The sequence below is a fragment of the Scomber scombrus genome, chromosome 3 (genome assembly GCF_963691925.1).
Source record: "Scomber scombrus chromosome 3, fScoSco1.1, whole genome shotgun sequence".
In the NCBI taxonomy this organism is placed as follows: Eukaryota; Metazoa; Chordata; class Actinopteri; order Scombriformes; family Scombridae; genus Scomber; species Scomber scombrus.
In genome coordinates, this window is record NC_084972.1 from 24,490,627 (window position 1) to 24,503,251 (window position 12,625).

General features: G+C 39.2%; 1 protein-coding gene across 1 annotated transcript in view; it reads left to right on the top strand.

Annotated features, from left to right (window-relative positions):
* The first annotated feature begins 6,595 nt into the window (after positions 1-6,595).
* asic1b (acid-sensing (proton-gated) ion channel 1b) overlaps positions 6,596-12,625 on the top strand; it is a 171,212-nt gene continuing 165,182 nt past the window's right edge. The window contains exon 1 of the mRNA XM_062415460.1: positions 6,596-6,957. Coding sequence (XP_062271444.1) covers positions 6,596-6,957 — 362 coding nt within the window. The remainder of the gene's footprint in view (positions 6,958-12,625) is intronic.

Here is a 12,625-nt window from a genome sequence, read left to right on the forward strand (position 1 = left end):
ATTCCCCTGCTGTCAATAAAGGCGTCCTTGACTGATAATGATCATTGCCCACTAGGATGGTATGCATTTGTCTGGGCTAGAACCTGCAGATACTCAATATTAGATCTAACGACCATCTGTCTATAAAGACCTTGTCTGTCACCTTCTGATGTCTAATGATGTCATTCTCTGGACAAGTGCCAAGACAACAGTTGCTTGGAAGCAGGTTCTAGGTGTGGGAAGAAAAAGGACTTAAATCATCAGGGTCAAGAGCCTCTTGCTCCCTCTGTGTGCTGCTTGCCCACTGATAACTAAAGAGACTTGTCAATGGGACCCCAGAGTGTATTCATATTCACTGCCAGCTCCCTGTGAGTTGGTTGGCACACCATGTAGCCTTGGCCATGTAAAAGCCAATCTGCATGGAGTGAGTTGAAAGGAAGGGAGGGCATAGGAGAGAGGAGAGGAGAGGAGAGATTGGATAATCTTCCTTTGTGTGTGTAAGCTTACTCTCACCACTAGTGTTATCCAAATGAAATATTAAAGGAGACTCAACCTCACAAAGTTTTATGGCAAACCTCTTGTTTCCCATTAATCAGTTTTCCATATAAATGCCCCTACTAAACCTGTGTGTATTAAATAATCCTACAAATATGCTGATTGGCATGGAAACACATTATTCATTGCTTAGCTAATGTAATAATAAGAAAGTAATGGTGTAAACAAAGACTGTGGCTAGCAAGTTTTTAACAGCTATAGCTCGCTAGCTAATTAAACTAGCATCAACTACAGGACTAAAACTGATGGAAAAGCAACATGACGAGAAGTGATGGAGGTGAGTGAACATAATTGAATAGTAGAAAATCAACATAGAAATTTGATTTATGCTTTATTGTATGTAGGTTCCACTTGTACAAGAGAAAAGGCTTTAAGGAAGAGGACTGACTGATGTGTTTGGCAAATGTAACGCTATCTTCACAATGTTGCAAATCCAATTAGTCTAAAAGCATATAGTTTATAATGTTTAATCCATTCTTTACAATTTTCTTTTGACTTTGGAAAGGCTAAAAACTGTGCCTAGTCAGGTTTTAAAGGTATGATTGAAACAATCTTTGTTTTGGGAGGCGTTTAGTCAAATGCAGAAGCAAATTTGGGTAAGTCTTGCTTTTGGCAGTCTTCAAAGTATTCACTTTTTATGTATGGCTTCTTTTCATACTTTAACCTAAAATCAGCTTAACTTTCCGTAGAGGTGATCAGATCAGAGGTCATCAGCATGCAGACCTTTTGAGAACTGACCAGTCATAGTATACACTGTTGTCCTGATTGTATACCATAGCAGAAATGCAGAATAACAAATTACCACAACAAAAAGCAAAGGCTCCTTTATGGCAGTGCAAAGACTGAGAACTTCTACGTGTATGCTTTTTATATTAATATTTTCATGTAGAAGCCTACAGAGAGGTCCAGCATTCATTAAAGCTGGTGTGCTGGACTTATGTCTCCCCCTTCTGGCAGTGAGGGTAATCACAAAAACACACACGCTTACGTAATTGGCTCTGCTGTAGCCTACTACATCACTACGGTTGTGTCTGTAAAATGATAGATAAATAGTTTTGAATGTCACACAACTCCCCATTTAAGTTCGCAGAGGCCTGACCAGAAGGTAGCCACTCTGGTGATGGACGTCTCTGGTTCACATGCTCATATTCCTGCCACTGACACCAGATTTAAAAACTCTGTATATTGTGAAATACAGAGAGATTTAGCCGGCAGTAATAGGCTTAATCAGTATTGTATGAAATTGTTTTGCAAGGGCTTGAATGTAATGGACATTTATTTATATGTAAATGTCCTGCACTGCAGGTTCAACACATTATTTTCACTCTTGCTCTTGGTGCCTTTCTACCTAGTGAAAACATCCTGTTCCCTGTTGCTCCTGTCTAACACTTGCATTTAAAGGTCCAATTTGTATTCTTTTCACCATTTAATTGCAGGTTTACTGAATATTCACACACACACACACACACACACACACACACACACACACACACACACACACACACACACACACACACACACACACACACACACACACACACACACATTACATGTGACAAGAAATTGAAAATAAAAGCCTGTGTTAGTCCTCTATTTATAAAAATATTTATATTTTTGTTTTTTGTAATAAAAGACAATATAATCTGCCTGGGAGAGCTGGCAGGTTACAGTTCTGTGTTTGAATTACTGTAGCAGAGCTCACTTCATATTTTGATCATGTATTGTACCTTAAATTATCAAATAATCCACCTTAAATTTAATGTATAGTAAGTACAGTATGATACACTGTACATTGTAAAAAATAAAAATTAAATAAAAAAGTCCTGCTGAAGCATAACTCTGCTATACAGAGTGATAGTACATTAAAAGTGGTAGTTTTTTTTAAAACAACCTCCTACTTGATAATCTGCTACAATAATCAAGTACTCATAAAAATCATCATAAAAAGTGCTGCTGATAAATGACATGTCTTTTTAACTTCTGTGCTTTCAAAATGCCATTTGTAAAATACAGATCCACAGTAATAGTGCCAATAGATGGAAATATATTCTGACGCAGGCATGGACAGCAAGAAAGTCTAAGCATAACTGAACCAAAGAGCAGGCTGCTAAGAAAGCTTCACTGAAAAGGGACCTTGTCAGAAGAGGCCTATTCATCAGGTATCTATGAAGAGCATTAATATATTCAACAGAATAATGTATGTAATAGTTATAGCTATCCTCTTAGTAAGCTATTCCAGCTTCTCCGTGACATTAACAGACAACCAGGATAAAAGCTAAATATAAAGCTAAAAAGTGTACATCCCAGCACCTCCTGTCAAACTGTGCCTTAGTAACGTAATATCTGTAATATCAAACCCATGTGTGTCACTGCCTCACAGTGTCTACCCAGAATTCACATCACCTTACTGGAACAGAACGTGGCTCATCTTCCCAGCACTGCTGATCAATATAAGATGCAGACTTTATAGATGACTGCCACATTGTCACAGTCAATACTATGGCAAATGGCAATTATGGACGCATTATGAACAATTTCATGGGTGAGCTACCCTCGCCTCTTGGCAATACGGTTTCTATGACAGATTTGGCACTGGCAGTCTTGCAACACATCTGCCTTATTGCCTGTGTTTGGCTCACTCACTCACTCTGACATATTTGGATGTTCCATTCAGTCAACTACAGAGAATTGGTCAAGGGAGAAAATAGATTTGTTCAGGGATATGTGTGGACTGGTGCACAACTGTGTGTATGCAGACATGCAGGTATTAACATGTGTGAAGGGGTCTGTACATGTATGGTATGTGCATGTGTGTGTATCTTTACAAGTGAGCTTGCATGTCCTTTCCAGATTTCATGCACACCTGAACCTGCCAACATTCAATGCAGGTTACTGTGAAGGCTATATGGGCATTTAAGTACAAATGTGTATGCGAGTGTGTGCTTTTAGAGAGCTGTGCAGTAGTAACCTTGAATGCTACTATAATGGGAAAAGAACCTTTGGTATTGCAGATCCTTCTTTTGTAGCTTTATGTAACCTTAACTGTCTCTCTGAACTTTACACTCTCTTTGCACAGTTAATTTTACACATAATGTTGGACCAGCAGCAAATAATTAATCCATATCCAATGCAATAGTAATGTGTTACATCTTTTTTTTTACTTAAATAAGTAAAAAGGTTTGTTTTGCCCTTTAGTAACACTTCCTGTGAGCAGTAATTTATATATGTGGACCTCTGCTCTTTTTTTCCTATGAGTGTGGAAATTCACTTTTTTAAACCTGTACTAAAATCGAATGTGTCTGTGACCTAATGGGAGGTTTCTACTTTAGGCTGGCCAAATGTCCCTCTGGTGGGTACCTGTCTGGTCAGCTCAATGACTTCACTGGTAAACTGTCGGGGAAAAAATAAACCATATCTCTGTGGGTGGTTTTCATTATAGAATCTGTGCATGCTACTGCACTGATTCAATGTTTACTGTTTATATTTTTCTCTTATACAGTGCAGTGTTTGGAAGAGCAACCAGACAGCTTTTCCACTTGGAAATTCCACATGAACACATGCAAAACCGAGATGTCAGACCTCTTCACCAGCAAAATAAAATAAAATGCATTAAATGTCAGCACACCAAATGCGAGTGTGCTAAGTCAGATGAAAATGCATAAACATCTCTGTAAACTGAATATAAAAAAATATTAAATGTCATTTTAAAGCAGGGAACATTTCTTAGTAAACTCAGTGTGTGTAAAAAAATATATATTCATGACAGGAAACTGAAACATAAATGTAACAGGTCCACAAATTATGTATGATTATAAATCCATGTGTCAACATTATATACCAAGTAACTGATCATCTAATTAACAAAAGCTCAAGAGACATTTGAGTGCAAAAATAAAGTATGCTACAATGTTTTGAAATATACAAAATTTGGGAATCAACAGGAAGCCTATTGTTTTTTTGTGAAATGTTGTGTTTTTGGTTTTGTTAATATCATTTTGTTTTCTAGTTTGTTATCCCTCATCCAACCAACATATCTAACATACAAGAACTACCAACTGGGGTCCTGGGGGACCCCAAGAATAAACCATCATAACTAAATGTGAACTATTTCTTCTCAAAACATTATTAGTTATGTCATTGATGTTATATGAAAAATAGATTATTATTATTTTAGGAAAGTTACAGTTAATTAGCATATTGTGTAAAAAAAACAAAAAACAAAAATTATTCTTTTCTTTAATACAAATTGCACCTTTTATCCCAACACTCTTTCCACAAAGCCTTAAAAATGACTGACAGAGTGTCCCTTGCCCCCCTGACAGTGTGTGATGCTTTAAACTAGGACCCATTGCAAACATGAACTCAGTCTCAATAAATAATTCCATCTATTAAAACTGCACATTCAGAATCGGATGCTTTCTACAAGGGTCTCCCGGGACTCCAAACTATTTCTATTTTTAGAAAGCACTAATTAAAACGTGAACAGAAATGAAGTCATTAGGAATAATTTGATTGATTAAGTCGTGTAAAATTGGAAAGACAGAAAGCACATGTGAGATATGACTAATAGTATACCTCTGGGATTTTAAGGTATCCCATTCTGAAAATGTTGTGTTTTGCACTTTAAGGCCCCCATACAGGGGCTCATTAGCTTTGACGTTACTTTCCCGTTACATTTGAACTCAGGTACATTTGGATACACATCAGAAATCTTACTTTACTTCTGTTGTAGTGTTATTATCATTAGCCTACAATTAGGTTTTATAAAAAATAAAATGAGTAACTCTCCCCTGAAGAAAGTGATAGGTCGGAGAGACGCAAGAGCCACACAGGAGTGACGGCAGTGACAAATAAAGGTAACACAATGACTGATTTCCGAGTCACAGCTGTACCGTCATCGCTTAAATGGTACATTTAGTAGTCTAGCCAGCCTTTAAGGTAAAGTATTACTGCTGCTGGAATGACACCGACGTTGTACTTCGTCACCTGGGTGTAAAACACATGCCGTCCTATCCTTGCTCTCTCCTGTTTGGGGCGAATTTAATTGATCGGGGCAAACCTCGACTGTCGCTGAGGTGCTTTCCCTTCAATTCATAAAGCACATCATTTCGAGCGGGAATTGTCTGCTTTGCCAAGGTGCATATTTTTTTCTTCCTCTTCAGAGCACTCTTATTCAAGGAGAAGCCAGCGGGAATCCAAAAATACAAACCTGGTGTAATTAGCTGCATTGTTTGTTGGAGGCAGCTCGGAGGAGGGGATGGATGCAGGCAGGCGAGCAGAGGCGCACCGAGGCAGCTATCTGACAGACCCAGCTCCGTGGTGATGCAGCTGTTTATCCCGGCTGTGGAAAAGCCAGGACACACCGGCGACTGCTTTTAAAAACGCTCACAGGCAAGAATCAGCGGTTATTTGTTATTCTGCACGTGTTGGGATTGCATATGAAGAGCAGGGGGAAAGCCATGTAGCCAGTCTACTCAGTGCCTTTTTTTTTTACACTGAGAGAAAACCGATACCGCCTCTTTCATTTTTTTTTTTTTTTTTTTTTAAATTCCCTTGTTTTCCTAACCGAGGTGATTTGCCCGTTTCTTTTCTTTCTTTGTAAACCGTGATCTTTTTATAGCACATCCGCTTGGTGTTTCTGCCTTTTTTTTTTGTTTTGATCGTGGAAGCCAAACATCAACTTGGTAATATTAGAGAAGTGTGCGGAGAGGAGAGGAGAGGACAGCTTTGGCATCTATCCATGCGCGCTCCACACTGGTCTATTTATTATGGAAGTGTGACCCCAGCCGAGGTACAACACATGCTTTCTCCTCCTACACTTTCTCCCAAGTATGCTCATGTGTTTTCCAGGATATCTTGTGTCAAAAATGCTCTGAATGTCAAGGGCTATTCTTGCCGGCTTCCAGTGACGCAACATCTCCCACAGACTGCATGAGAAATAAATGAATAGAAGGGCGTGAACTTGTGGACACTAACCCTTCCCATTAACATCCACTCATCTTTAAAAACAAGTTTCCTCCGTTTGCAGCCTTCACTGATCTAAACCCATCTCGTGGAAATAATGGATCTCAAAGCAGACTCGGAGGACATGGACTACAAGGAGCCGGCTCCCATTGAAGTTTTCGCCAGCAGGTCCACGCTGCACGGCATCTCGCACATGTTCACTTATGAGCGGATGTGTATCAAGCGCACCCTGTGGATTTTGTTCTTCTTGAGCTCCGTGGGTGTGCTGGTGATGGTGTGCGTGGACAGGGTGCAGTTCTACTTCCAGTACCCTCACATCACCAAGCTGGATGAGGTGGCCGCTCCGATGATGATATTCCCATCGGTCACCTTCTGCAACCTAAACTCCTTCCGCTTCAGCAGGGTGACACGCAACGACCTGTACCACGCTGGGGAGCTGCTTGCCTTGCTCAACGGCAGGTGTGTGCGTGTGCGTGTGTGTGTGTGTCTGGTTTGTGTGTTAAAGGGCAGACTGTAGCCTTTACGATGTAGTATACCTGTTGGTATTCACAATGTCAGAGATGGGTCTGCCCAACACAAAAGTACAATATTATAATCTCTGCTTTTCTGCCATGCATTAGTTTTAGGTTCCTTCTGTCACATAGATTAAAACAAACCAGTTTTCAGCTCACAGACTCCAAACAGACTCACCCATCTGTGAGGATTTGGTTGTTGATTCAGGATTTGCTTGTGTCCACTGCACAATGTGGGATAACAGTGAAAACTTGAAACATTTGGCTGAAATATTCCAGCGCATTAAGTTATCAAGAAATGGAGCCATTCTTCATTTTAGTAAAATGTATTGACAACAATTATATCATTAAATCCTTGAACTCAGCGACATTTCTCCTTCTGATATCTTGTAAAGGGATACAGTGGTAATGCTTTACTTGTTGGGCCCAGCAGTTTAAATCTAGAGAGCTTTAAACTTTTATTAAATGTGAATTTGACTTTCAGTAGCACAGTGGAAATCCAAACTGATGTTTACTTTGAATTGTCTCAGCTGAAATCCTGCATGTCACATGGAAGTTAATACCTCTCTCACTGGTTGTCGCTGTTAGGCCACAGGGAGATGTTTCAAGGCTCTCAGTGAATATGAACTGGGACTAACCTCAGCCTTAGGTAATTGAGGGGAGGAAAAAAAAGAGCAGAGTACAGATGAAAGGTGTTTTCTGAAAGTGGGGAAAAGGTTCAGCATCAGAGTTGAAGGCAGTGAGGTTATTTAATAATGTAGTGACATTACAGATCATGTTATCTAAAACCCACACTATACATGAGCTGCTGTATGTAAGAAACCCTATGAAGTATGAAATATACCCCGAGCATCTGTTGATAGTGTTTGATAAAAAAAAAGATTGAGCACATTCTTTTATTACAGATCACGTGAATCCCTCAGTTAACAGATAATGGATGAGCTGTTCCTAAGTGTTTCATATAAAATGATGAAGAAAATGTCACTGATGCAATTCCTTTCCTCATCATTTTACAGCTGGTGTAATATGAATATCTCAATATTGGATAAGTAGAAGAGTAGGTTTTTAAATCCCCCTGCTGACAAAGTGTGGAGAGACTTGTGTGTGTGTGTCATCTGTCATCCCCTCCCTTTACACTTGTTGATTTGCGCTGGGCTTTGATCATTTAGTCTTTCGGGAGCCATGACAAGCTCACCGTTCACCGTGGAAACTTTTGACTATAAATTTCTTCACTTTTTCTTTTCTACATCGCCCAGCTTATCCTGATCAAGTTTAACTGTGCAGTACAGATGACCTTCTTCCACTTTGTGTTCAGAGTTATAGCAGAGATGCAGCATCCATACAAAAATAAAAGAAATTCACTACACACAAACACATCTAAATACCATCTTGAACACATTACTCAATGTATTTTTAAACATATCGATCCATTGCTTTGGGCTGCAGTTCTAGTGCTTTGCATGGTGTAGATTTAAACCAGCATGTGGATAGATTTCTTTGTGGTTGTAGCTGTAACAAAACATCACAATATCAACACAGGCCTCCACCTCTTTGACATACTAGTGCAGGATTTCTGGAAGCTAACACAGGTAGAGAAGTGAGATGCATCTGAATGAGGAAAACGACTGAACAAACAAGAGAGAAAAACAGAAAAATTCAAGCGGTGACTTGCTCCAAGTGACTTTGGGATGAGCTGACTTTAGATGGAGGGAGGTGACTATAAGCAGAGGCAATTAACTTGTGTCTCGTAAGCTGTGTGATGAACAAGTCTTTATCCCCATGTAATTAGAGCTGTTTGTTAAGCTACAGAGTTGTCCCTCTGATTAACACTCTCTCTCATCAGTCTCACTGTTTCATTCCCACTCTGGTCCATATGGCCTTAAGGGAGACGCCCCCCTGACTTTTTAGCCTTACAGAGCCAGGGACAGTATATGATGAGGCCAGCTTTACATGCAGGTGTTCCTTTCTGACAGTCTCAATGAGGTAGAAAACATCAAGTGTGATAAGTGGGGGGACAAACAAAGGGGCTGGAAAAAAAACTTGATTTTAACATGTAGGTTAAAAGCTTTGAGAGCTTTCTGTGGACACTACTTTTAAATTCAACATTGATTGGAGTAGAAAACATTTCACCGGTAAGCTTCTTGATATCAAGCACCATGCTGTGGGTTTTGTTGCGGCTGTGAGTCTGTGCCTGACACTGCCTCAGGAGGAAGCAGCAGCCAATACCCCCCACCCGCCTCCTCTCTTACACACACACACACACACACACACACACACACACACACACACACACTTTCTCATTTTGTTTTTGTACGTTGAAGTCACACTTGGCAGCGCAGAACATTACAAGTAAATTGCTCTGTTTTATTTTTATTATGTCGAGAAGGCAATTATATGATAATTAACAAAAGAAAGGTCATTTTGGAATAGGTGTTAGTTGTGTGGTGCATGCTGTCAAAATGTGTTGATTCAGCTCATGAAAAGTCACAGAAGCAAGTTTTCTGCTTACACAGTTCTGAAGACTTAACATGTTCCCTGAGCTTGCAAACATGCTCTAAACTCACGTTAGCAGTGTATGCAGGAGGTGCTACAAAATGTAATGCTCGATAACTTTGGCTGTGTGAGCTATCTCAGCAGGATCACAGGTTCTGATCATAATTTGACTTGGGAGAGGACACAGGGAAGGAAGACTGTCGTGCAGAAAATACAAAGTCAGTTACTTCTAAAGCAGATTTTTTCAGATATGGGTTCATTTGCATTTATATTGTGATTGTTTCCCTGAGAGAAGATTACCAATTGGGGTGATATAAGTAGGCAATTTAAGTGTTGGAATTAGGTTTTTAACAGTTCAAATGTGATCCTTCAGTAGTAAAGTGGTGTATGCTTTTGTTGTATTTTGCCTCTTTGGTTTATATGTGCAGTTTCTCATCAATATCACAGATACATTTTTAGTTTGTCTCACCTTTAGTTTTCATTTCTATGATCTTGTCCAGAGTGGCATAATAATTGTGTCGCAGGCACACTTTCATTAAGATGCTATTATCAAAAGTCAGCCAACAGGAATCATTGCTGTTATCTGTTTCTTCAAGGACACTGCACAAACAATCTGATCCTCGTTAGTGTATGTGTTCAATTAGCACTAATTGGATAATAACCTTAGATTATATCAAGATGTGTTCATTGTCATCTCAAACAGCCTGGAGTATGAACACCAACTTAATACAAAAGGCGTATGAACTGCTGTAGAGGAAGATTCATTCAGAGCATGTTTTGAGTTAAGGGTCTGTACAGTGTGTACTGTTTTGTGACCACAGTCTCACGATCAAAGCTCTCTCTGAAAATCAGCGGTCTCTCGTATTTACTTGCTTCCCTCATGAGGTGGCGAAGTGATGCAGATGCTCCTTCATTCGTTTTAGTCCCCCGCAAGAAAATTAAAGTGCTTGTGGCCCATAATCCAATTTAGTCTCCCCCGCCCCTACCTAGTGAGTTTGCTGTGATTGCTTTAGGGAGCAGTGGCAGGGCAATATTAAAAATCTACCCATATTATTGTGATTGTATGCACTTCAACTAAAGCCTCCTGACTCGGGGATCTGAGCAAGGCTTCTTAAGTGCTCTCCTGGCAGCTTTGTGTTGCTTATAAGACAAGAGGCTCAGGATACGATTCAATTAAGTTCAGAATATACAACAACAGGCTGTATCTTCTTATTAGAACAAGTCATGACAATGTAGATATGTAGTCCCATTGTAGGCCAGATGACTGAACTAATTTATCACCTACAATATAACATGAATACACAATGTAGAAACAATAATAACAGTGTAGAAACTGGAAACAATATATTATAATCTGTTAAGTAACTAACTGTGAATGATAACGCTTGTGTCACTGCAGGTGTATCTAATTACAGCATGTAAGGTTACATTTTTTTGCAACAATATGCATGCACTTCTCTTGCTAATGATCCTCTTTTAAAACTACGTTATTAACATTCTAAAACTAGCCAGAGTACACATTTACAGTTCATGATCTGTTGAAGCTTTCACAAGCAGTTAAGCGTTAACCCTTCATAAACCTTATGTACTTTGATAGAATGCAAACACAAGCCAGATGTATTACAGATAAAATAACAGCTAATGAGTAACCTTTCTTGTGTTAATAATAGAGCTTGGCTCTTTATACAGCTTGGAAACAATGGTCCTCTCAAGATAAATAAAAAGGAGACAGCTGTTACTCCTAATGAGGATATAAACTGCAACACTTTGATTGGAATTTGGGGGGGAATTTAAAGGCAAATACATTAAATATTGCATGTTTTTGCTAATGCTGATATGATGTTAGTAGGTATGACAGTGGTAAATATCCGCACAGTGAGAGTTAATGGATTCATAGTCACAGTAATTAACAGTTGCATATCTATTAGCGTGACATTCAGTTCAACTCGTAGTCAGAAATAGTCCCAATCTTCTGTCACAGCACTGCTAACTCCATTGAACATGAAGCATGACAGATTTGTATCTCTCTTCGGTGTTACGAGCGCGTCAGAGAGAAAACAGGCTTGAGTCTTCATTTCAAATTACAGCACATACTGTCTCACATGGCGAATATTTTATTTAATTCTGTTTGTAGCAGGTAAACAACGCTGTGGCTGCAGTGGAACATATTACATTTCTTTGTAATTTAGTTGGGACACGAGTTGAAAACACATTGCCAGTTGAATATTAAGACAACGCTCACAAAAGAAATAATGTAATATTTCATTTTTTATTCATGGATCAAGTTACATTATTCCTGTCGTCAAGGGACAAAATCTTGTTCATGCGCGCTTACAAAGCTTGACCTTGCGGAATTAAAAAAAAATCCATTAAGATTTACCACCAATTACGGTTTGAAATAGCGCCCATATCCATGAGAAATAACTCTGCTGTCAGCGTCCACAAAGTCATTCACAGATTTATTGTCAGAGGAAAAGGGTACGCCTTTGTCTTTCTGTGTCTCTCATGGTTTTCACTTCTAATTCTGGTTCCTCCAGCTATGGGACAGTCTTATTCGTGCTTGCAAATGTATATTGAGCTGTCCAAGATCGTAACAATAGCACACAGTATATGAAGCTTATTTTAAGGAGGCTGCTGCTCTCACATTACACACAAATTTAGAAAGTCAGATTAAAAGCACTTCCTTTATTATTTTGCAGAAACTTGGACTTACTATAAGGATTAACAGCCTTGTTTACCTGTTAATTCAAGACATCATTATGCAGTCTGTTACAGTGTTATTCACTCTGATAGACTCTGTGTCCTAACAAATTATTCTCATAAGTGTCTGTCAGTAGTGCTTAATCTTAGCACTCCATAATTTGGATGCTTGTACCACTGATGGCCCATCGCTCAGCAGGGGTCATCAACAGGGCTGCCTTTTTCAAAGCAAGGCCACACCAGTTAATTGAGGTTAATTTGTCTCTGTGAATGACTGTGAGCAGGTACTGGAGGTTGATGGTGGTTGTCAAGCAGAGACACGCCATGAATGAATTTGAAGTGTTTTCTTTCTGAGATTTCCGCTGCTGTATTTGAGTTTTAGTTTCGTGTTCATGGTAAACACAAATGAATCAGGTTGTATG